Raw genomic sequence first — 25,717 nt, 5'->3', positions numbered from 1 at the left:
CACTTTGACTTACTACATCAAGTATGTCTGGTCATCAACAAGGAATCTTGCATCGAGCTCAACCTAACATTTATTACTTACACCATTGCGGTCTATGCATCTATGTGTACCATCCACAGGATGCATTACAGCTTGTCTAGATTTCAGCAGCACTTCCCAAAATCATGGACTCCACTGTCTAGACGGAAAGGGGCAGCAGGGGGTTGAAAAATCATCACCTCCAAGCTTCCCTCTAAAGCACGTAGCACACATATTTGGAAACATTGATACTATTCCTTTATTTTTGTTGTTGCTGTGTCAAGATCCTGGAACTCCTTATCCATCTGCACTTTAGGAATGCATACACCACACAAATGCAGTTGGTCAGCAAGGCAGCTTGGGATGGGTAACTGGTGACACCTGTAACCTCAGGATTAAACAAAAGGCACTGAGAATGCAAGAAACAGCCTGCAATTTAAAGATTTTTCCTGATGAGCAGGGCAGCCAGAACTGTCGAATACTTGAATGCTCAATTACTACACTGTGACAACGTAAACTATAGACTCTCATGGAAATGTGAACACCTGCCAAAATTGTACTCCATGGTCTAATGCTTAAGGACAAGTCCTGTCTGTTGGCTGTGTGGATCATCTCTCTCAGGGTCATTTTTCACAGCTCTGGACAACCTCTTGTACGTTAGAAGTGCCCTTTGGCCACAATTAATTACGATGCTGAAGATTAGCCTGATTTCCAGGTTCCTGGTGAATTCTGAAGCTTATATTTGCCACAGGCTTGTTTTGTTGCAATTATACATCTGCATTATAGAGGGTTTACAGAATACAAGTCTCAGAAAAATGATAAGAGGACAGAAATAAGGCTGATAAATGATCAATCATCCCCAATCACTTGATTTTCATTTTTACATTAATTTCAATATCCTAAAGTCGGAATTACACCCAGTGAGTCAAAACTGGTGTAGTCTTCATCCAACTGGACTAAGGCAAACATTAGGGGCTAAAATTTTGGCTTTTTTTTTCTATCAATATGGACTCTAATGTTGACTTTCGTATTAGGTATTTACCAATGTAAACTTTTCATATTCTAATTAAATCCATCCGTCACTGATGACACTGCAACAATTCCATGGGCAAGAAGTTTCAATTACAGTGTGACATGTTCACATGCGTATGTCTTATTGTGAAGAACTGATAATGCAAAACATTGGGAGAAATTGTACTACAGTCAACTTTTCCTTCTTTGGATGGCAATTATTACAGTCTACGGAATTATTTCTTTTTCTTTAAATGTATTGTTCTGAAAATAAACTTGTCGTTTTTTTACTTGTCCGGGGGATGTGATTGTCACTTGCTCAGCCAGCATTTATTACCCATCCCTAATTGCCATTGACTTCCAAGAGCTATTTCAGAGCGGCGGTTAAGAGTCAACCAGCGCTGCACATGTGGACCAGATCAGGTTAGGATGGCAAATTTTCTTCCTTCAAGGGCAGTATTGAAGCAGATGGGTAGTTACGACAAACAACAATATCCACATGATCACAATTAGGTGAACTTTTAATTCATTATTTTTAAATTTAATTCAAACTTCAGCATGTGCTATAGTGAGAAATGAAATGGGAATGAAAAGGGAAATGAAATGGGAAATGGTCCTACAGCATTAGCCTAGATTAACTCTGGTGACATGACTATTACACTAATGCCTTGCACTAAAGAGAAGGCAATATATTTTTAGCAAGACCACTGCCCTTAAGCTGTATAATGTGAGAAAACCTAGTGAGGAGGGAGAATTGACTTCTCTCTTTTTAACTTCCTCTTGATTGGTCCCAACTAATATTTCTGTTTTATTTTTATCATGAGTTAAAACATAGTTTGCTAGAAAATGAAGTAGCAATTACCAAGTTTTACTTGAGCGAAAGAAAGAGAAATTTTGTTACCTGCTAAAACAGAAAAAATCATAAGAATCATGATGTCAAACAAAAACATCAGCAGAGGTAATAAAGTTAAAAGGGATTTATATTTAGTATAGAGAGGGAAAACAAAGATTTGCAGTTTAAAGAATCCTTAGAGTCCTAACATATTGTCACCTTAACTAGTGGTCTCCAAACATTTTAAATAGTCTATTTGAATTTAAATGCAACCCAGGATCTATCCCTAAGAAAATATGGAATTTATAGCATGTTTTAGTGCTCTATAAATCAATAACCAAATATACATATACTTACTCATTTTGTCCTGTACTCACCAAGTCTCAGTGGGACACTGCAGATCGTCTGCCAGTGCCTTGCAGATTTTGAGACTGTTACAAATATACAGTCCATTAACTGGGTGTCTGCGAGATGGGTGTGATACTCGAATTTGCTAATCTTAAATAAGGAGAATGCGGTCTCACAAAGGTATGTGGAGTCAAATTTAAGTTTCACTTTAAAAGCACAAGGGATGCACTGGGAATTCTCCTCTCTTTACCAAAAAAGTCACTGAGCCTTGTTCTGACTCTCAGTTCAATATTATTTTGCACAATATTTATCTCCATATCAATTCCTCCCCAGCTTGTTAAATTAAATATCTGATGGGATTCAGTAGACAATCCACCAATATCTGCTTGAAGGAAAGGATTTGAGACAAACATGATGACTTGTTCCATCACATCTAGTTCCTGAAATTACCTGCTGAATTCCTCTGGTAAATTTTCCAAGTACGCGCACTTGAACAGCACATATTAAAAGTGCACTAAATTCAGCGCTGTAGCCTTATTTGCCTGTGTTAGTTGGCACAGTTGGAATGTAACACAAAGAAAATTGCATGTACCACTTTTCTTATTAATATTCATAACCAGAGCATTTGTTGCAGCAGTCCAACATAAAAAAGCAAAGATAATAAAATGTGAGGCTAGATGAACACAGCAGGCCCAGCAGCATCTCAGGAGCACAAAAGCTGACATTTCGGGCCTAGACCCTTCATCAGAGAGGTCTAGGCCCGAAACGTCAGCTTTTGTGCTCCTGAGATGCTGCTGGGCCTGCTGTGTTCATCCAGTCTCACATTTTATTATCTTGGATTCTCCAGCATCTGCAGTTCGCATTATCACTGATACAACATAAAAAAGCACTTTGATTACTGCAGTTGGTACTCACCTTAAAGCCCTTTCCATTAACCCTCCAGGTGAAAATCTTTTGGTTTCATTGACGTGTACATCACAATCAGAACTGTGTGGATGTAACCCTGCAGTCCTCTCCAATTTTATAGTCGAGAATTTGAATCTGTCAAATCAGATGCCATCGATCCTCAAAATAGGGCATCCTGCTGATGTCTTTTTAAAGGGTGAAATCAGAACCTGAATCTCAGCCCCTTACTATACACATTGCTAACATTTCTGGGATTTTCAGAGAAAATTATGAACCCATATTGAAAATTAGGAACTGTTTTGATACACACAGGAAAGCTATTTTTATTCACAGAGTTTTTATTGTAGATAGTTCTCAGATAACTGGCAAAAGATATTGAGGGGTGATAAGGAGATTTATTGAAAACCACAGTCTGGAATATATTGCTTATAAAGTGGTGGAAGCAGAAAGTACCAACAAATTTCAAGACAAAATTCGCATGGTTTTGGAGCAAGTGCAAGATAAAAGGACAATTTCTTCAAAGAGAAAGCACAGGTTTTGGGTGAATGGCGTCTTTCTGCGTTGTTTGATTGGAAAGATTTTCTATATCAAACCTGCTCAGAGATGTTATTGCACTTGAGATAATAGGAACTGCAGATGCTGGAGAATCCGCGATAACAAGGTGTGGAGCTGGATGAACACAGCAGGCCAAGCAGCATCTTAGGAGCAGGAAAGCTGACATTTCGGGCCTAGACCCTTCATCAGAAGTACGTGAGGGTAAGAGTGTTCTGAAATAAATAGGGAGAGAAGGGGAGGTGGATCAAAGATGGATAGAGGAGACGATAGGTGGAGAGGAGACGGACAAGTTAAAGAGGCGGGAATGGAGCCAGTAAAGGTGAGTGTAGGTGGGGAGGTAGGGAGGAGATGGGTCAGTCCAGGAAGGACAGACAGGTCAAAGGGGCAGAATGAGTTCAGTAGGTAGGAAATGGGGGTGCAGCTTGAGGTGGAAATAGGAAAGGTTTAGAGGGATACGGGCCAAACATAGGAAAGTGAGATTCATTTCAGCTTGACAAACTTGATGGCATGATAGAGTTAGACCAAAGGGTATGCTGTATGACTTGATGACTCTATGGCAGCGGAGGAGACACGAGAATCTGGCTCTAGTGTCATGTGAGGATGAATGATCTGCTGTACTCTGCCAGGGTGTGTGGCATTGATAACTGAATACTTCACGTCTCTGTGAGTATGAGTGAGTGAGTGTTGTAAAGTTGCACTAGCAGAGGACTGTCAGACATGAGATTTGGTGACAGGCACTCCATCAGATACTCAACCAGTGAATCTTTGTCGCTCCATTGCAGCTACCACAGCAGTGCCGCCTCTCACCCATCTGCTAGCGTTCACATTCACAGCAAAAGAGAAGCGACAACACTTAATAGCTAACTGACCTTGCTTCACAACTAGATGAACATACACATAACATTCACCAAAATGTTTGGTGTGAGACAAGGACACAAACACAAAAGATGGCTTAGGATGAACTCATAGGTATCACAGTCACACGAATTATATAGTACTTCATTGGTTTTCATCAGCTGTACTTTTTGACAACACTGAGCTGCCTCATATTCAGAACTTCTAACAATCAACATCCTCTGGGCCACATTCTTCGTATTGGCAAAGGACTCAGTCAACCACAGGTCCAGGGAATTGACATTTCATACTGTTTCTTTCACTGCAGACATGGTGCTCATGTACCTGTGCTTATATCTCTTAATGCTCTTCTCCTTCCACAGCAGAGGAATGTGTGTAATCAGCAGGAAAGTGCCCAGAGAATAGTTGGTGGGGTATACCTGACAGAAGAAGTAGGCTGCAGGACAACAAGGAGAGTATGCCTGTGCTGAAGGAGAGAATGAATATCTACAACTACTGAGTGAAAAAGCCTCCCAATCTTCTCTTCTCAACTGCACATGATGCAGCAGTAAAGCCAAATTATACAGCCACCACCCTTCCTGGTGCCTCTTGCCCTTATCACTGTGATTTTCCCTTCATCAACCCAATCTCCTTCATCCATGCCCTAGGATCTTTCAATGCTCCCAACAACTACAACCTTTAAATTTCCACAGGAACACAGCACATAGGAGCAAAAGTTGGCCATTTGGCCCATCAAGTATGCAACTGCTGTTTGATGAAACCATGGCTAATCTGATAATCCCCAACTCCTCTTTCCTGCCTTTTTCCTCATAACCCTAATGTTAATGAATGCTTTTTCAGGAATGCCAATGCACCTAAAAACTTTAAGGAGAACTTTTACTCACCATCAGGAAAACTCCATAAATACAAATGGCACAGAAATAGATCCTTTGGTCCAACTCGTCAATGCCCTTCAGGTCTCCCAAACTGAGCCAATCCCATTTGCTAGTGTTTGGCTTATATCCCTCTAAACCTTTCCTATCCATGAACCTGTCCAAATATGCAGTACACTCTGGGTGAAAAAGTTGCCCCTCAGTTTCCTTTTAAATCCCCTCTCAGCTGAAGCCTGCACCCTGTAGTTTTAAACTCCCCCCTCCCCCACCCTCCTACACTTCAGGGAAAAAGTCCAGCCTATCCTGCCTCTCCTTGTAACTCGAACCCTCCAGCCCACTCATGTAAAAGCTCCCGAGACAAGTTGGTCAGTAGTCTTGACCAAATTTCACGTCATAGCTGGAATAGTTGCAGTCCAGGCTAGGGACTCAGGCAAGCAACAAGACAGTGCATCAATGCTAAACCAAATCACCCTGCTGCTCAGTGACTGCTTTCTTCCTGATTTCACTCCACAATGGTCTGGCTTAACTTCGAAGAATATACTTCCTCGTTCTTGATTCCATTGTCAGAGGACATTGTCACCCTATTGAATCTGTTAACATTACAAACATGTCTCTCAATACTCATGGAATCTGTGGAATTCTTTATCACAGAGTATCAATGTCTACGTAGTTCAAGGTCCTCTAGATGTGGTCTCCCCAAGAATATTTTCTTCACTTCTCTTGTCTAGGCAATGCTGGCTGGCTGGCTTTTATCGCCCACCCCTAGTTGTCCTTGAGAAAGTAGTAGTGAGCTGTCTTCTTGAACCACTGCCATCAGTTGCTGTCAGTAGACCCACAATGCTGGGGTGTTCCAGAATTTGTGACTGAATGACACTGAAGGCACAGTGATATATTTCTACATATTTCGGTGTGGTGAGTGACTTAGAGGAAAACTTGCGGGTGATGATGTTCCCATATAGCTGCTGCCTTTGTCCTTCTCAATGGTACTTGAAAGGTGTTGTCTAAGGAACCTTGGGAAATTTCAGCAATTCACCTTATAGATGGTCACGCTGCTGCTACTAAGTGGTGGAAGAACTGAATATTGTGAATGTAATGCCAATCAAGCAAGTTGCTTTTTCCTAGGTGCTGACAAGTTCCTGCAATGTCATTGGCGTTGCATTCATCCATTCAAGTGGGACATTCCATCAAATCCCTGACTTGCATATTGTAGATGGTTGTCAGACATTGAAGTGTAGGAAGGTGAGTTTCTTGCTACAAAATTCCTAGCCTGTGACCTGTTGCAGTCGCAGTATTTATATCACTAGTTCTAATCAGTTGTGGCCAATGGTAACCAAGTGAGGGATTCAGTCATGATTATACCATGTCAAGGAATGATGGTTGGACTTCCTTTCATTGAAGCTAGTCATTGGCTGGTATATATGTGGCTTTGATGTTACTTGCCTCTTGTCAATTCATTTCACGTAATATCAAGAAACAATTGGAGACATTGGATACTGCAAAGGCTATGGGCCCTGACAACATTCCGGCAACAGTACTGAAGACTTGTGCTCCAAAACTTGCTGCTCCCCTAGCCAAGCTGTTCCGGTATAGTAACAACACTGGCATCTACCTGACAATGTGAAAAATTGCCCAAGTATGGTCCTGCACACAAAATGCAGGACAAATCCAACCTGGACAATTACCGTCCCATCAGTCTACTCGCGATCATCATTAAAGCGATAGAAGAAGATGTCATCAACAGTACTATCAAGCAGCACCTGGTCAGCAATAACCTGCTCAGTGACGCCCAGTTTGGGTTCCGCCAGTGCCACTCAGCTCCTGTTATACATCTAAAGACAGGGAGAGACCTTTATTATAGCACAAACAGTAGCCCAAAATTATTTTCTCAAGCCAGCTCCCTGAACGGTATAGTTCATTACATCACCAAGCAACATTGCACAGAATTTGACTCTCCAGTCAGCAATGAAAGTGATGCTCCTTCCTCTGTGGTGTTCAGTAGTTGATTAATCCACTTAGCAGTAATGCTGGATGGTGTCCCTGTTCAAGTCCAATATCTGGCTCCATTCCAGACTTTTGAGGCCTCCATCAAAACTTTCTCACAATGAGAATCTAACAACCATGAGTTGTTATCAAGTTCTTCACACATGCACCACAAGACTTCCAAACTCTGCAGGGCTTGATGGTCAAGATGGTAAGCAGGTAGTGAGATGACGCAAAGAATCTTCAGAGATTGGGCATAAACTTGGCAGATGGAGTATAACATTGGAAAATGTGAGGTTATAAACTTTGACAAGAAAGAGTGCACTGAATATTACTTAAACGGAGAAAGACTGCAGAAGGCTGTCAAGTGCTCTTGTGTAAATCAGAAAAAGCCAGCATACATTCTCAGCAGATAATAGGGAGGAAAGCAGATGGCGTTGAGCCGTTGTTTCAAAAGGAACAGAGTATCAGAGTAGGGAATCCTGCTAGGGCTGTACAAGACAATATTCAGATTATATCTCGAATACTGTGAATAATTTTGATCTGCTTTTTTAATGAAAAATATACTAGCACTGGAGGCAGTCCAGAGAAGGTTCACTGGGTTGATTCCAGGTGTGGAGGAATTTTCTTATGAACAGAAGTTGGGTAGGTTCGGCTTGTACTCCTTAGAGTTTAGGAGAATAGGAGGAAACCTTATTGAAACATATTTATTCTTACAGGATTTAACAGCATAGATGTGGAGAGGCTATTTTCCTTGTGGGAAAGTTTCAGATCATGGCACAATCACAGAGTGAGAAATTGTGCATTTAGATTTTTTTTATTCTGTGAGAGGGTAGTAAATCTGTAGAAATCTTTACCATAGAGGGCTGTTGAGGCTGGATCCTTAAGTCCATTCAAGGCTGAGATAGACTTGATTCTCATCATGAAGGGAATCCAAAGTTATGTGTATAAAGCAGGACAGTGGACCTGAGTGGAGATCAGCCACGACCTCATCGAATGGTGGTGCAGCCTCAATAGGCCATATGGCCTAGTTCTGCTCTACTTTTTATGGACTTATGGACATTGGCTGTTTGTACATCCTTTCGAAGGTGTCTGCTATTTGCTATCAATCAGGTTTACTGTCCACCAACCAAACTCCATGTCCTGGCTCCACACCAAAATTGACCTTTCCATGTGCAAGATTATCCATTGTGCTGGCTTGTAGCTGAACTTTTAATATTGGTTCAGACAAAAGACCAGCTCCCAAAAATGAACAAATAAAAGTAAAATTCTGTGGATGCTGTAAATCTGAAGTGAGAAAAGAGGACGCTGGAAAAACCTCAGCAGATCCGGCAACATCTGAGGAGAAAGAAGCAAAGTTAACATTTCAAGTCCGATATGATTTTCTTTTTCAGAACTGAGAAACTGGATGCTGAAGAAGTGCCATATGTTAACTTTGTTTCTCCCTCCACAGATGCCGCTCAACCTGCTGAATTTCTCCAACATCTCTGATTTTGTTTCTTAAAATGACCTGTTTTGATCACCTGGGAAACCAAGTAAAAGACTTCATTGGGAAATAAATAAATCCACTGTTAATAACATTACAACAGATTACTGTTACTTATTTGATTAATTATTCGATTTAATCAAAGCTCAGTCACCCTCAGCCTTAAATCAAGATCCACACAACATACTTTTTAATAATTGAATTAAAAGAAAGCACTGTCGATACTGGAGATCTGAAATAATAACACTAGGTGTGAGAGAACCTCAGCAGGTTTGACAACATTTATGGAGAGTTAATATTTCAAGTCCACGCATACTCTTGATATGATATAAAAATTAATTTTGGGCTCGAAACATTAACTATATTTCTCTCCAGCACTTTCTGTTTTTATTTTAGAAGTTCAGATTTAATACAGATTCTATTAAAATCAAGAGCAAAGCATAAATTAAATTTGTTAGATACATTAGGGACATTCAGGCGAATCTTGGATAGGCACATGGATGATAGTAAAATGTAGGGTATGCAGGGTAGTTTGATCTTAGAGTAGGTTAATAGGTCGGCAGAACATGGTGGCACGAAGAGCCTGTACTGTGCTGTGTGTTCTATGTTCCTAAATGCAAGAATAAAATAGATTGATAAAATCAGGGGCTTCAGGCCACAAGCCTATACCTTCACAGCTAAATAGCAGTTGTTGGCCAGTCTTTAACAATCGTTCTGATTTTAGTTGCCAATGTGTTGCTATTTACGTTCACAGTGGTCTATATACATCCGTGCTGCAGTCCGGAAGGAGAAGGGTTTGCCCATTCTTGTGGAGTTGCTGCGAATAGACAATGACCGTGTGGTGTGTGCAGTTGCCACAGCGTTACGAAATATGGCCTTGGACGTCAGAAACAAGGAGCTCATTGGTGGGTGGAAGAACAAATCCCTTTATGTTTCTGTGGCAATTAAACGAGAAATACATGCTGTCATAATTTGGAGGAGTGGTGTTGACAAATATTTCTGTAATCTGGAAGAAAAGCCCTTTATCTCACCTGTACCTGTCACTTTGAGACCTGACTAGTTAAAAGTTCAAGTTGGACTCCCACCTTACGCTCTTTATAAATGTAAGCTTATGTAAAATTCTGGTGCCTAAAACATAACCCAGACTGATTAAATCATCACCCTAACCTTACCCACTTACTCTGGCAGCTACTTCTCCACTTGCATTTATTTAAAACCTTTGTTTTTTATTTCAAACAAGTTTCCTTAATGGCTTTACCCTTCTGGCCACAAGTGAAAACCACCCCCCTGGCAATACTCTGAGATCTCCACAGTCCTCTAATTCTAGCCTGTCTGATTTTCATCACGCACCATTAATGGCTATGCTGTCAGTTGCTTTTAGCCGTAAACTCTGAACTTCCCTCGCTCATGCTTTGCTTTTTTCTCTCCTCCTTAAAGATGCTTTTACAAACTAACTCTTCCACTAATCTTTTGGTCACCTGTCCTAATGTCTCCTATGTAGCTTCACATCAAACTTTGTTCACACTCCTATGAGGCACTTTATAACATTTAGCTGCATTACCGGTGCTATGTAAATACAGGTATATCAGGCAAATCCTCACTAGAACCATTAATTAATCACTTTGGCTGTAACCTTACTCTTCAACCTGTTTTTATCGTACCCATTGTCAATCATTAGCACAAAGCTTGAAAGAAATCTTTGCTGGAGATGTTAAAGTCTGCTATCAGCTTTGTGGGTCTGCCAAGTGCCATTTCAGCTTGCTGAAGGAGATGTAAAAAGAACTTGAAATTACATTGCTGTACCCATGACCTCAAGATGCTGAAAATGCTTTACTGCCAATGAATGACTTCTGAAATTTCTCGTATTCTGTCGGTACATGTGACAGATTGCTCACAGCAAGGTCCCACAAGCACCAAGTATGAGAATAAAAATAAATATCAGACAGTCTATTTTAGTGCTTTGGATTTATCATTAATGATTTGAATTGGTTCAATGACAACAAAAGAGTTTTTGAAAGTAATTTAGGGTGAATTTCCTGTTATATTGCCCCATTCATGAGTCTCAGTACATCCTTATGCACTTTACAATCAGTAAGGTATTTTTAGAGTGTTCTTTTGTAGTGAATCTTGTGCGTTAGATGAAGCATGACAGACATCTAATTATTTTAGACCATAATAGAGGATTGGCCATTAAGTGGGCTCTTTAGCCTGATTTTAACGGACAAAGATAAATTTGTGAACGTATTAATGTAACATAGGGCTGAGGTTATATTGATTGCGATCCAGCCCGTAGAAATGCAGCTGTCCTTGCTGTCTTACACCACTGAGATGTTCATTGGCTCAGGGTGAGACTTGTATTCCACTGGGGGGCAAGTTCCACTTGAGAGAGATGCTGACAAATCAGACTGTTCTGTAGTCCCTCCAGCACAAGGTTCAAATGGTGGCCATTTCAGGGACTGCAGTCAGAGTGGAAAAGAACAGCAGACCATGTGAGGGGGACCCTGTAGACTTCTGGACTCAATATCGAGCTCAATAAATCTCCTATGTCCTCGCCTTCACCCCCACACACCAGGCATTGTGATCGCATAGTCTGCTATTACACACAATCTGTTGTTAACCACTAACAGTCCCTATTAACAACTATTCACCCTCCAAGCCAGATCATTATCCACTCCTTTGTCTGTCCAACTGTTCTTCTCTCTCCTTAGGCTCTATCCCAGTCACCTATTGTTTACTCCTTACTCCCTCCCACCGCCCTTTCTTCTGCATAAAAACCAACTTGGCTCAACCTCTCCACCCCTCTCACCCACTCCAACCTCACCCCCGCAGAACGGGCAGCCCTCCGCTCCAACCCCAACCTCACCATCAAACCCACAGACAAGGGTGGCACAGTGGTAGTATGGCGCACTGACCTCTACATCGCCGAGACCAAATGCCAACTCTACGACACCACCTGTTACTGCCCCCTTGATCATGACCCCACCCCTGAGCACCAAACCATCATCTCCAACGCCATTCATGACCTCATCACCTCAGGGGACCTCCCACCCCCAGCCTCCAACCTCATTATTCCCCAACCCTGCACGGCCCGTTTCTATCTCCTTCCCAAAATCCATAAACCCGCCTGCCCTGGTCAACCTATTGTCTCAGCCTGCTCCTGCCCCACCAAACTCATCTCCACCAATCTGGACTCCATTTTCTCCCCCTTGGTCCAGGAACTCCCTATCTACGTCTGTGACACCACCCACGCCCTCCACCTCCTCCAGAGCTTCCAATTCCCTGGCCCCCAACACCTCATTTTCACCATGGACGTCCAGTCCCTATACAACTGTATTCTGCATGCAGATGGCCTCCAGGCCCTCAGCTTCTTCCTGTCCCGCAGGCCCGACCAGTCACCCTCCACCAACACCCTCAACCGCCCAGCCGAACTTGTCCTCACCCTCAACAACTTCTCTTTCAATTCCTCCCACTTCCTACAGACAAAGGACGTAGCCATGGGTACCCACATGGGCCCAAGCTATGCCTGCCTCTTTGTAGGTTACGTGGAACAGTCCCTCTTCCGCACCTACACAGGCCCTCTACCCCACCTCTTCCTCCATTACATTGATGACTGTATCGGCACTGCCTCTTGCTCCGCAGAGGAGCTCGAACAGTTCATCCACTTCACCAACACCTTCCACCCCAACCTCAAGTTCACCTGGGCCATCTCCAGCACGTCCCTCACCTTCCTGGACCTCTCTGTCTCCATCTCAGGTAACCAGCTAGAAATCGATATCCATTTCAAGCCCACCGACTCCCACAGCTACCGAGAATAGACCTCCTCCCACCCACCCTCCTGCAAAAATTCCATCCCCTACTCCCAATTCCTTTGCTTCCACTGCATCTGCTCCCAGGATGAGGCATTCCACTCCCACACATCCCAGATGTCCGTGTTCTTCAAGGACCGCAAATTTCCCCCCGCAGTCGTCGAAAACGCCCTTGATCGCGACTTCCGCATTTCCCGCAACACATCCCTCTGACCCTGCCCCCGCCACAACCACCCCAAGAGGAGACCCCTCGTTCTCACACACCACCCCACCAACCTCCAGATACAATGCATCATCCTCCGACACTTCCGCCATCTACAATCCGACCCCACCACCCAAGACATTTTTCCATCCCCACCCTTGTCTGCTTTCCGGAGAGACCACTCTCTCCATGACTCGCTTGTTCACTCCACACTGCCCTCCAACCCCACCACACCCAGCACCTTCCCCTGTAACCGCAGGAAGTGCTACACTTTCCCCCACACCTCCTCCCTCACGCCTATCCCAGGCCCCAAGATGACTTCCATATTAAGCAGATGTTCACCCGCACATCTGCCAATGTGGTATACTGTATCCCCTGTACCCGGTGTGGCTTCCTCTACACTGGGGAAACCAAGCGGGGGCTTGGGGACCGCTTTGCAGAACACCTCCGCTCGGTTCGCAATAAACAACTGCACCTCCCAGTTCCGAACCATTTTAACTCCCCCTCCCATTCTTTAGATGACATGTCCATCATGGGCCTCCTGCAGTGCCACAATGATGCCACCCGAAGGTTGCAGGAACAGCAACTCATATTCCGCTTGGGAACCCTGCAGCCGAATGGTATCAATGTGGACTTCACCAGCTTCACAATCTCCCCTTCCCCAACTGCATCCCTAAACCAGCCCAGTTCGTCCCCTCGCCCCCACGGCATCACACAACCAGCCCAGTTCATCCCCTCCCCCCACTGCATCCCAAAACCAGCCCAGCTCGTCCCCGACTCCCTAACCTGTTCTTCTTCTCACCTATCCCCTCCTCCCACCTCAAGCTGCACCTCCATTTCCCACCTACCAACCTCATCCCGCCTCCTTGACCTGTCCGTCCTCCCTGGACTGACCTTTCCCTTCCCTACCTCCCCACCTATACTCTCTCCACCTATCTTCTTTTCTATCCATCTTCGGTCCGCCTCCCCCTCTCTCCCTATTTATTCCAGTTCCCTCTCCCCATCCCCCTCTCTGATGAAGGGTCTAGGCCCGAAACGTCAGCTTTTGTGCTCCTGAGATGCTGCTTGGCCTACTGTGTTCATCCAGCTTCACACTTTATTATCTTTTCCCAAGTTACCATCAGTTCTAACGAAGAGTCACCGGACTTGAAAACTTAATTCTGATTTCTCTTCGCAGATGTTCTCAGACCTGCTGAGCTTTTCCAGAAATTTCTGTTTTTGTTTCTGAATTACAGCATCCACAGTTCTCATTTTCAGTTTTCATGAAGATTATGGAAGCTCGAATAAAGCTAAACCTAGGGGTAACTGCAGAGTCCTGCTGATAGCTCCCGCTGATTGGGTTGGGGAGCAACATCTGAGATGTCAAGTGGAAAGTTTTAAAGCAGTGGTGCATATGACCAAGTTGGAGACAGATGCTTCTAATGGGAATACTCCAGTGGAAATCCCACCATCCTTTTGCCTGTCATCACCCCACCTAATAATGAAAGCTGTCAGGTTGTCCATTTGACTTGATCCACCATAGTGCTCTGTGCTTGCGGATATGATCGATCATGTTTCTCTCTTTCTCTTTCTCTTTTCTTTCTCACCAAGGTAAATATGCCATGCGAGATCTTGTCCACCGTCTTCCTGGAGGCAGTGGCAGCACTGGCACTGGCACTGGCACCACTGCAATCAGCAAAACCATTTCCGACGAGACAATAACTGCCATTTGCTGCGCTCTGCATGAAGTGATCACTAAAAACATGGAAAATGCCAAGGCCTTGCGAGATTCAGGAGGAATCGAGAAGCTTATCAGCATTGCCAAGAGCAAAGGAGACAAGTATGTAAACTGGGCATGGTTCTCCTAAGCTTCAGGTGATGCCATTGTGTCTGAGATTCTCACTGTATCAATGCACAGAGGCCAAAGGGCTGATAGGCGTTGTCTGGGTAAGGTTGACAACCATGGCTCGATATATTAATCATAGAGTTGTACAGCATGGAAACAAATCCTTCAAGCCAACCAATCCATGCCAACCATAGTCCCAAACTAAACTAGTCTCACCTGCCTGTGTTTGGTCCATATTCCTCCAAACATTTCTGATTCATGTATTTAACTAACTGTCTTTTAAACATTGTAACTGTACCCAAATCCACCACTTCCTCTGGAAGTTCATTTCACACTCAAACCATTCTCTGTGTAAAAAAAAATGCCCCTCATGTCTTAAAACATAGAACATAGAAAAGTACAGCACAGTACAGGCCTTCGGCCCACCTTGTTGTGCCGTGGAATAATCCTAATCCAAAAATACAATAACCTAGCCTACATTCCCCTCAATTCACTGCTGCCCATGTGCATGTCCAGCAGTTGCTTAAATGTCACTAATGACTCCACTTCCACGACTACCACTGGCAAACTAATCCATGCGCTCACAACTCTCTGGGTGAAGAACCTCCCTCTGACATCTCCTTTATACCTTCCTCCTAACACCTTAAAACCCATCGTGGCAGTCAATCCTGCCCTGGGGAAAAGTCTCTGGCTATCTTTCTAAATCTTTTGCCGCTCACCTTAAAAATATGCCCCGGCCTCGAAATTCCCCACCCTAGGGAAAAGACACCTGCGATTCATCTTCTGTACACTCCTCATTATTTTATAAACCTCCATAAGGTCCCCTTTCAACCTCTTATGCTCCAGTCAAAAATGTCCCAGCCTATCCAGCCTCTCCACATAACTCAAACCCTCCAGTCCCAGCAACATCCTAGTAAATCTCTGCTGAACTCTCTCCAGCTTAATACTATCCTTCCTGTAACAGTGAGTCCAGAACTGGGCAAAGCATTCCAGAAGAAGCCTCACCCATACCCTGTATAACCTCAACATAACTTCCCAACTCCCATGCTCAAAGATCTGAGCAATGAAAGCAAGCATGCTAAACACCTTCTTAACCACCCCATCAAAATGTCATGCAAACTTCAAAGAACTATGCACCCAATGGGGGAAGTGTATTGTAATCGATAGGAAACTAGTTGGCAGTGAGGAAACAAAGAATAGGAATTAATGGGTCCTTTTCAAATTGGCAGGTATTAACTAGTGGGGTGCCACAGGGATCAATGCTGGGATCCCAGCTGTTCACAACATGTATTAATGACTTGGATGAGGGAACAAAATGTAACATCTTCAAGTTTGCAGATGATACTAAGTTGGGTTGGAGGGTGAACTGTGACGAGGATGCAGAGCTCCTTCAGCATGATCTGGACAGGTTGGGTGAGTGGGCAAATCAGGGACAGATGCAGTATAATTTGGATAAATGTGAGTTATTCACTATGGAAGCAAAAACAAGAAGGCAGATTATTACCTGAATGGCTGTAATTTGGGAGAGGGGAGTGTGCAGTGAGACCTGGGTGTCCTTGTGCACCAGTCACTGAAGGTCAGCATGCAGGTGCAGCAGGTGGTAAAGAAGGCAAATGGCCTTCATTGGAAGAGGTTTTGAGTACAGGAGCAGGGTTGTGTTGTTGCAGTTATACAGGGCCTTGGTGAGACCACACCTGGAATATTATGTGCAATTTTGGTCTCCTTTTCTGAGGAAGGAGGTTCTTGCTCTCGAGGGAGTACAGCAAGGGTTCATCAGGCTGATTCCAGGGATGGCAGGTCTGACATATGAGGAGAGATTGATGAGGTTAGGATTGTTTTTGTTGAAGTTCAGATGAATGAGGGAGATTCTCATAGAGACTTATAAAATTCCAACAGGACGGGAAAGGGTAGATGCAGGGAGGATATTCCTGATGGTGGGTGTGTCCAGAACCAGGGGTCACAGTATGAGGATTCAAGGTAGACAATTTAGTGCGGAGATGAGGAAACATTTCTTCACCCAAAGAGTGGTGCGTGTCTGGAATTCATTACCACAGGAAGTAGTTGATGTCGAAACATTGAATGTATTCAAGAGGCAACTAGATACAGCATTCGGGGTGAATAGGATCAAAGGTTATGGGAGAAAGCAGGATTAGGTTCATGAGTTGGACAATCAGCCATGATCGTGATGAAGGCAGAGCAGGCTTGAGGGACTGAATGGCCTCCTCCTGCTCCTATTTTCAATGTTTCCGTGAATCCCTAGGTCTCTCTGTTCTATAATACTGTCCGAGGCCCTACTTATGAATGTCTGAGTCCTGCCTTTGTTTGTTTTATCAAAATACTCCTGGAGATGTTACTCACATGACATCAGACCACGAACCGCGACACGAACCTCCTCGCCTGAAAACAGGACAGTCACTTGCGAGCCAACTAGACTAATTTGAACTGTTGATGAAGAAAACTCTTCCCCACACCCCAACTCCAAAATCTTATAACGGATAAATGAAAGTTTTTTTTTAAGAAATGCAATCTTTCTCCTAGTTGCTGATCCAGAGATTTATCTTCAATTCCCAGAGAGTCCGAGACATCAATGTACAGTTGGCAATCCTGTATCGGGTGAAAAAGTTTAATCCTGAGTCCTTCAATCTGGCTCGGAATACCATTGAATCAGGTATTCGCCTGGGAGTCCACCTCCAAGCATATCTAGGTTTATGTTTCGGGCTAAGATAAAATGTGAGGCTGGATGAACACAGCAGGCCAAGCAGCATCTCAGGAGCACAAAAGCTGACGTTTCGGGCCTAGACCCTTCATCAGAGAGGGGGATGGGGTGAGGGTTTTGGAATAAATAGGGAGAGAGGGGGAGGCAGACCGAAGGTGGAGAGGAGAGTATAGGTGGGGAGGTAGGGAGGGGATAGGTCAGTCCAGGGAAGACAGACAGGTCAAGGAGGTGGGATGAGGTTAGTAGGTAGATGGGGGTGCGGCTTGGGGTGGGAGGAAGGGATGGGTCGGTGGAAGAACAGGTTAGGGAGGCAGAGACAGGTTGGACTGGTTTTGGGATGCAGTGGGTGGGGGGGAAGAGCTGGGCTGGTTGTGTGGTGTAGTGGGGGGAGGAGACGAACTGGGCTGGTTTAGGGATGCAGTTGGGGAAGGGGAGATTAAGAATCTCCCCTTCCCCTACTGCATCCCTACACCAGTCCAGTTCGTCCCCTCCCCCCACTACACCACACAACCAGCCCAGCTCTTCCCCCCCACCCACTGCATCCCAAAACCAGTTCAACCTGTCTCTGCCTCCCTAACTGGTTCTTCCTCTCACCCATCCTTCCTCCCACCCCAAGCCGCACCCCCATCTACCTACTAACCTCATCCCACCTCCTTGACCTGTCTGTCTTCCCTGGACTGACCTATCCCCTCCCCACCTCCCCACCTATACTCTCCTCTCCACCTATCTTCTTTACTCTCCATCTTCGGCCCGTCTCCCCCTCTCTCCCTATTTATTCCAGTTCCCTCTCCCCATCCCCCTCTCTGATGAAGGGTCTAGGCCCGAAACGTCAGCTTTTGTGCTCCTGAGATGCTGCTTGGCCTGCTGTGTTCATCCAGCCTCACATTTTGTCTTGGAATTCTCCAGCATCTGCAGTTCCCATTATCTCTTATGTTTCGGGCTTTCTTCTTTGCCTCAGCCCTGCCCCCTGCTGGTTGAATTTTAGCAGCGTGATGACCTCTAATGGCGGTTAGCCGCACATGTAAGAGCCTCAAATGATGCTGATATAATCATGAGCTTCCCTTTACAGACTTAAACAATGGGGCGGAGCTCAGGAATAGTGGTGATCGTGCTGTAAGGTTTGCATCAATAATGAAGATGGTTAAGGAGCAACAATGTGTAAAATAATTAACTGGACATGGGCTAATTGATAAGCCAGTAATGCAGAAATATAATGGGGTAAGTCATTTTGGTTCAGTCTGGATACATTCATTCCCAAGAGGAGAAAATAGAGGGCAAGCGAAGTCAGAGTATTCTAGTTGAGGAAGACATTGAGAATGTAAAATGAATCAGAAAAAGTAGGAGTGTAGCAGATACAAGAAAGAATCACATTGAATGTCAAAAAGTACAGAACTAGAGTGAAAAATGAAATGAGAAGCAATGAGAATAGATCACTGGTTAAGATTAAAGGGGATATTAGTAGAAACAGATTTGCCAAGGAGCCTGATAGCAACCAAATGAGGATTGGCTCATGGAAGCAGAAGGCATGGTGGAGATAAGAATTTGGGTTCTTTGCACCAATCTTTAGCAAAGAAGATGATTTTGCCAAAACAATAGGAGGTTAGAAGATCATATGGATAATGAATGAGATAAAGATCGATAAAGGAAGCTCCAGGGAGGCTGGCATTATTTAAACTGGATAAGTCATCTACCCATCATAAGTTGCTCAAGGAAGTAAAGGTAGCAATTTTGAAACAGTTAGTCACATTCTTCCCATCCTCCTCAGATAGAGCAGACTGGCCCAAGTGGACTGGAGAATCACAAATATCATACTCTTCTTCAAAAAGGAGATAAGGATAAACACTGCAATGTCAGGCCTGTAAGTTAAGTTTGGGCGGAGAGAAAGCTTTCAGCTACAATAATTAGAGAGAAGATAAGCAGCCACTTGCATAAACATGAACTAGGAAAGGAGAACTGCGCATCTATCTTAAGAGAAAATTATGTTTGTTCATTTCACCCACATCCTCTGTTGGTTAATTTCTGAATGATCCCTTCTCTGGGCTATGCCTTCAACCCAGACTGAAGGAACTTTAAAAAGAGCCAATTTAATCAGGCTTTCCTGAGTTAACATAATAGTGAGTTTATTTTTTATTAAAGACCAGAAGAAATGGTAATGCAAAACACATACACATGGATTATAAATAAGAAGTGAGTCCAAGCAGGATAAAAAAATTAAAGAGATGCACGGATCTCTTTAATTACAAAAGAATTCCAACCAACCCATAAAGTTAACACAACAACAAAAATAAAGTTGCTGGAAAAGCTCAGCCGGTCTGGCAGCATCTGTGAAGGAGAAAACAGAGCTAACGTTTCGGGTTTTGGTGACCCTTCCACAGAACACTGGACCCAAAACATTAACTCGGTTTTCTCCTTCACAGATGCTACCAGACTGGCTGAGCTTTTCCAGCAACTTTGTTTTTGTTCCTGATTGACAGCATCTGCAGTTCTTTCAGTTTTTAACCCATGGAGTCATGTGAGGCCATAAATTTACGTGATATAGAGTTTGCAGTTTAGCTGGAATTCTTTTCTGCTGCTTCTGTTTGACTGAAACTGGCTTGCAGCACATGGAGCAGAAAGTGTCTTTTTCATTTTAGCTGTCGTGCAGATGTGCTTAACGGCCATCATCAAGTTGTGGCCTTCACACTACCCCAAACACTAGCATATCAGGCCATTAACACACACTGATTATGGGTTTGAAGTTTGTTTTTAATCATGTTTCTTACTAACTCTGGAAGGGGAAAATCACGTATAACTTCCAATTTATGTCCTCGGTCTGAAATATATTGCAGCTTTCCTGCTGAGAGATGAGAATTAAGTTGCCTTAAACTTCTAACTTTGAAAAAGCTGACGCAGACTTCATGAGCTGAATGGCTCCTTTCTAAACTATGCTTATCTATGATTCTGTGATAATGAAGAAATCTTTGACTGAAAGACCTGAATGTTATGAGCATTCATCTGCACAACAGTGATTAGATTTTTATTTCTAGGAGATTAATTATAAAAATTGAAAAACCACTGACTGGCTTCCATTCTGCTACTAGCTTTAATTCAGGGCATTTGCAGCACAGCCTGTCTCTTCTGTCCAATAAGAAGGCACTGCACTGTCATTTAACCTGGAATTAGGTGACTGGTTCTGAATTTAGCATGCCAACAGCTCCAAGCTATCACCATTTGACTTTGTTAAAAGTGTTAAAGATATGAAAAAGCTCACAGACGGAGAAATCATTCCAGACATGGCTAGCATTGATCTTGAGCAGAAGTCTTGTGTTTGCCAGTCTTCACCCAATTACTATTTTATTGTAACTGTACCCACATCCACCACTTCTCCTGTAAGTTCATTCTACACATGAACTACTCTCTGCAAAAAAAAAGTTGCCCCCCTTTTCTTTTTTAAAACCTTCTCCTCTAACCTTAAAAATATGCCCCCTAGACTTGAAATTCCCCACCCTAGGCAAAAGATATCTGCTATTCACCTTATCTCTCTCCCCTCATGATTTTATAAACACTTATAAGGTCACCCCTCAACCTCCTACATTCCAGTGATAAAAAGTCCCAGCCCATCCAGCCTCTCTTTATAAATCAAACCCTTCATTCCCAGCAACGTCCTGGTAAATCTCTTCTGAACCCTCTCCAGCTTAATAATATCCTTCCAGTAACAGTGCAATCAGAACTGGACACAGTATTCCAAAAAAGGCCTCACCAACATCCTGTATAATCTCAATGTGACATCTCAACTCCTGTACTCGAAGGAATTCATTGATTATTTTTACATCAGGCTGTTCAGATATATTTTAACACATCCCTGGAACAGGTGATACTGAACCAAAGGCTCCTGGCTCCAGAGCTAGGGACATTGCCACTGCACCACAAGAACTTTCAAAATGAATTTATATACCCATGATAAATTGAGGTCAATAATCTCCATAGTTTGATATCTGTTTAATGAGAGAGGTTTATCTGTCCTCTATTTGTGTCTCCAGCCCCTCTCCTTGGGGAGATTGTGTTACAATGTAAAAGTAACCAGTAATAAGTTAGAAGATAATGTAAGCTGTCTCCCCATTGAAATAAATGGAAATAAAAATTGTGAATCGTGACACAAGCTGTCCATTGACTAGTGTCTATTCCACATACATGGTGATGCAGTGGCGTGGTAGTAATATCATCAGCCTAATAATCCAGAATCTCAGCCTGATGTTCTGAGGACATGGGTTTGAATCCCAAAATGGTGCAATGTGAATTCAGTCATTAAAAGAAATCAAGAATTAAAAGCTGGCCTAATGGAAACCATGTTCAACTGATGTTAAAAATCCATCTGGTTCATTAATGTTGTTTAGGGAAGGAAATCTACCTTCCTTACCTGGTCCGACCTATGTATAATTCCAAACTCATAGCAATGTGGTTCACTCCTAAGTCTTAACTTCCATCTGGGCAATAAATGTTGGCCTAATCGGTAATGCACACATCCCGTGAACAAATGGAAACTCCTCTTTGCCTCTTTTCATGCTTTAGACATTTTGAGGCATTTTCGAAGTTACCCTTGCATAATTTCTCCTGTACAGTATATCCACAGGGCCACAACAATTCCACGCATTAGAAGAGAATAGAATCCCTACAGTGTGGGCATTCCACCCCCCCACCCCATCCCATCCCATCTCTGTAACCCTACATTTGCCATACTTAATCCACCTACCCTGCACATTCTTGGATGCTATGGGCAATTTAGCACGGCCAATCCACCTAACCTGCACATCTTTGGACTGTGGGAAGAAACCACAGCACCTGGAGCAAACCCATGCAAATTCCACACAGACAGTCGCCCAAGGGTGGAATTGAACCTGGGCACTGTGAGGCAGTCATGCTGACCACTGAGCTACCATGCTGCATAATAGGCACTTACTTAGGATAGGGTGACAAAATTTGGAGAGGTTATGTTGGTGGGGTAGGGGAGACTGATGCAGCAAACAAAGGAATGAACTATTCAGAACTATTCATAGACAAGGAAACAAAAAACAAATTGGTATTGGGAAGTTAAAAGCTCTAGATCTGACAATATGCATTCACATATACTGACTTACATATAGATTTCCATGTACTTATATTGCAGGCTTTCCTAAAATTTTATGACCCTCATTCAGCTTCTTAAGTAACAGTTTTGCAAATTGGTACATGTATGTGACTAATTCCAAAACTGTGAACCAGTGAATAAATCAAGCAATGTAACTTAGTCTGTCATAATGATTATTGATTGTGTAAATTGTGCATGAAATCAGCTAGTAACTGTTGAAGCAGCACTTAGTGTTAGATCATGTGAACCATACTATACAAATAGAATGTCCATTTCCTCCAGCACAAATCCAATGAAAAGTGTAGAACAATGTGAATGTGTAAGCAGTTTTGTAACGTTCTCCTTCATCCTGTAAAATAAATCTATAAATATAATGCAGAATTTTTATTCATACTGATGCGTAATTTATATTTCAAAAGTTAATTGTAGAAGAAAGGTGGCATATACAGCTTATCCAGGGTACCTGTACATCTTGGTGCCAAGAGAGGTTTCCCCATCTCCACGAAATCCCTCACCACTTTCTCCACCATCAAATTTACTCAGATAATTAGCCTTTTTGTGTAGAATCATTCCCTTTCACAAATTTCAACCAAAGGAGCAAGTATGTCATTCTTCATTAATAACTCCTTTTTATGTCATAAAATTTAGCCTGAGATTTACCACCTCCAAACAGTACACTGACCGGAAGATGGAAAACAATACTTTATACCTCTTGAGACATTCAGATAAAAATGCAAAACTTATCAAAATTGTAATGCTTGTGATTGATTTCATTTGTACTGCTATTGTATTTGGTGTTTGGCAGTTACACTTCACGTGAATATCTTGCAAGTATTTACGTTAGCGGTGATTTGATATGAAGGAACAAGAAGAAAATTAGGAAATAAACATCAAGAGTATTAGCGTGCCCTGCATGTGACTACTTTTCCTCAATACAGAAGAGCCAACTAACATTTCACATAAATACTTCAGCATGGCCAACATAATTGATATGACCACAAACTACTATGTACAGAAGCCCAAAATTTCAGAAGCATCCAGCAAACAGAAAGCCTGCCAGAAATTTCAGATTCAGTCAATAAATGTCTCTGCATGACTCAACTTTGTTCAGTGAGACATTTTTATTAACAAATTAAAATCAAGAGTACCAATTTGTCCCATTTGTGAGTCTGCACCTTTGTGCCAATGTATCCATTTCAGGATAATGTGGTAACATGATTGATTCAATCATTGAAGGTACTGGGATGGGAACTGCAGCCACTATTCTACAGTCAGAGAAAGGAGGCAAGGAATTGATCTTGTGACAGATACCTTCACATTGTAATCCATTGAAGGAAATGGGTATAAAGACTTTATTTAGATAGCACCTTTTGCCACCTCAGCAACTGAAGTGTAAAACCATAGCGCAGTACCATGACTACATGGGTTATGCAGAAAAGAAGGCAATCTGTCTGTGCACATTCAGGCCCTACAAGCAGAAATGCAATAAGGACTGAAAATTCTGTTTCGGTGATGATTGAAAGGTAAATATTGACGAGGACTCCAAGGAAAACCTTTGCTGGTCTTTGAAATAGTGTCTCAGGATTATCAACTCGAGAAGTCCGTAGGGTCACTGGTTTAATGTTTCCTCCAAGGAACAGCAGTTTACATGGTGCAGCATTCTCTCAGCACTGCATTCGAATGGCTGCCTAGAAAATGTGCTTGAGTCCCAACAGTGAAATTTCAAGTCCCAACATTCTAGCACAAAGGTAACAGTGTAAACTCTGAATTATAAGTGATACTTGAGAGTAAATTGTCACGTCGCATGTCAAAAACAAAGCTTGGACATTTTGTGCCAGATTTAATTTCAGAAATTTCCAACCGACTGTGGTTCAAAATCTACTCTGCTTTCTCCCTTTAGCCTTGTGCCTAATGACTGTGAGAATCTTAAACTCTCACAACACATCAGTCGTCTATACACTGGTATTCTTGCCCATTAATTGCAGATTTATCCAAATTAGTCTGCTGCATTAAAACGGAAAAACAGTTCCACATTTTGCTTCTCGTCACAGCGAATAAATATGCAGACCTTCAAGTTCCAACTACTGAATAAAATCAATCATACACTACATTAACCTTTAAAAACCATTTGTTCAGACTTATTTATTTCAAACCTAATTTGAAACAAAAAGCCTGCTAGATAATGATTGAGAAGGCTGATCCATACTAACTTGATATATCAGCTTCATTCCCTTCTTTTCCTTGAGAAGCAATTCTCAGTTTTTGTATTCTTGACATTTTCAGTCATATTAATTGTACCATCCGGAGGGTTAAAGTGGTTTCTAACCTGTGCTGTGATGTTTTGCATACAGACATTCACCGAAGGTGGTGAAGGCAGCATCTCAAGTTCTAAACAGTATGTGGCAGTATCGAGATCTGAGGAGCCTCTACAAGAAGGTAAAACATTTTGTTCTTCACTGTCCTATTCCCTTCATGCGTAACATAGATAAAGAATCTCAACTTGAGCGCAGCAGGGGCAGGTTTGCTGATAGCAGAAGCATTAGGGGCGTGGTTGACTTTGGGATGATCCTGAGTGACGCCAAAAGGATTTGATTGGATTGCAGGAATCACCCAGGAAGTCAGACATTATCTGTGAAAAAGACACAGGGAGTAGAATTTAATGTCATCTCAGAGGTGATTTTGAAGATTGCAGGGCAATTTGCTTGGACAGGAGATTGCAGTGGTGAGACAACATCATGTTCCTGCCTCCCTTTGATCAGGCTCAGGGCAGGAGTAATGGATGGAGAGCCATCCTTCTCTCCCATAGGGCAATTGAGACTGTTAAGTAGCCACTCAAATATCTCATTCCACTGCCACTAAACAAAGATTTTCACAGTATTTGTAATAAATACATGTGACAATAAATAAATCATATCAAATCATTTCAGATCAAGTAGTTCCCTGAAAGTGGTGTCACAGGTAGACAAGGGTGCTGAGGAAGGCATTTGGCACGCTTGCTCTCATCTGTCAGACCATTGAGTACAGGAGTTGGGATGTCATGTTATGGTTGTACAAGATGCTGCTAAGCTTAAATTTGAAGTACTATGTACAATTCTGGTCACCCTGCTGTAAGGAGGATGTTATTAAACTGAAAAGGACGCAAAAGGGATTTACAAGAATGTTTGTTTTGTTAGGAGAGGCTGGACAGGTTGGGACTTATTT

General features: G+C 42.8%; 1 protein-coding gene across 11 annotated transcripts in view; it reads left to right on the top strand.

Moving 5' to 3' along the window:
- Positions 1-25,717, top strand: part of LOC125448871 (catenin delta-2-like) — a 1,175,930-nt gene that overhangs the window by 1,111,606 nt on the left and 38,607 nt on the right. For all 11 annotated transcript variants that reach the window (XM_059652900.1, XM_059652905.1, XM_059652902.1 and 8 more), the window contains 3 exons: positions 9,618-9,768; positions 14,462-14,690; positions 24,868-24,952. In XM_059652900.1, the coding sequence (XP_059508883.1) occupies positions 9,618-9,768; positions 14,462-14,690; positions 24,868-24,952 (465 nt within the window). The remainder of the gene's footprint in view (positions 1-9,617; positions 9,769-14,461; positions 14,691-24,867; positions 24,953-25,717) is intronic.

Source organism: Stegostoma tigrinum, chromosome 2 (genome assembly GCF_030684315.1).
Source record: "Stegostoma tigrinum isolate sSteTig4 chromosome 2, sSteTig4.hap1, whole genome shotgun sequence".
In the NCBI taxonomy this organism is placed as follows: domain Eukaryota; kingdom Metazoa; phylum Chordata; class Chondrichthyes; order Orectolobiformes; family Stegostomatidae; genus Stegostoma; species Stegostoma tigrinum.
This window is presented reverse-complemented; position numbering and strand designations above follow the sequence as displayed.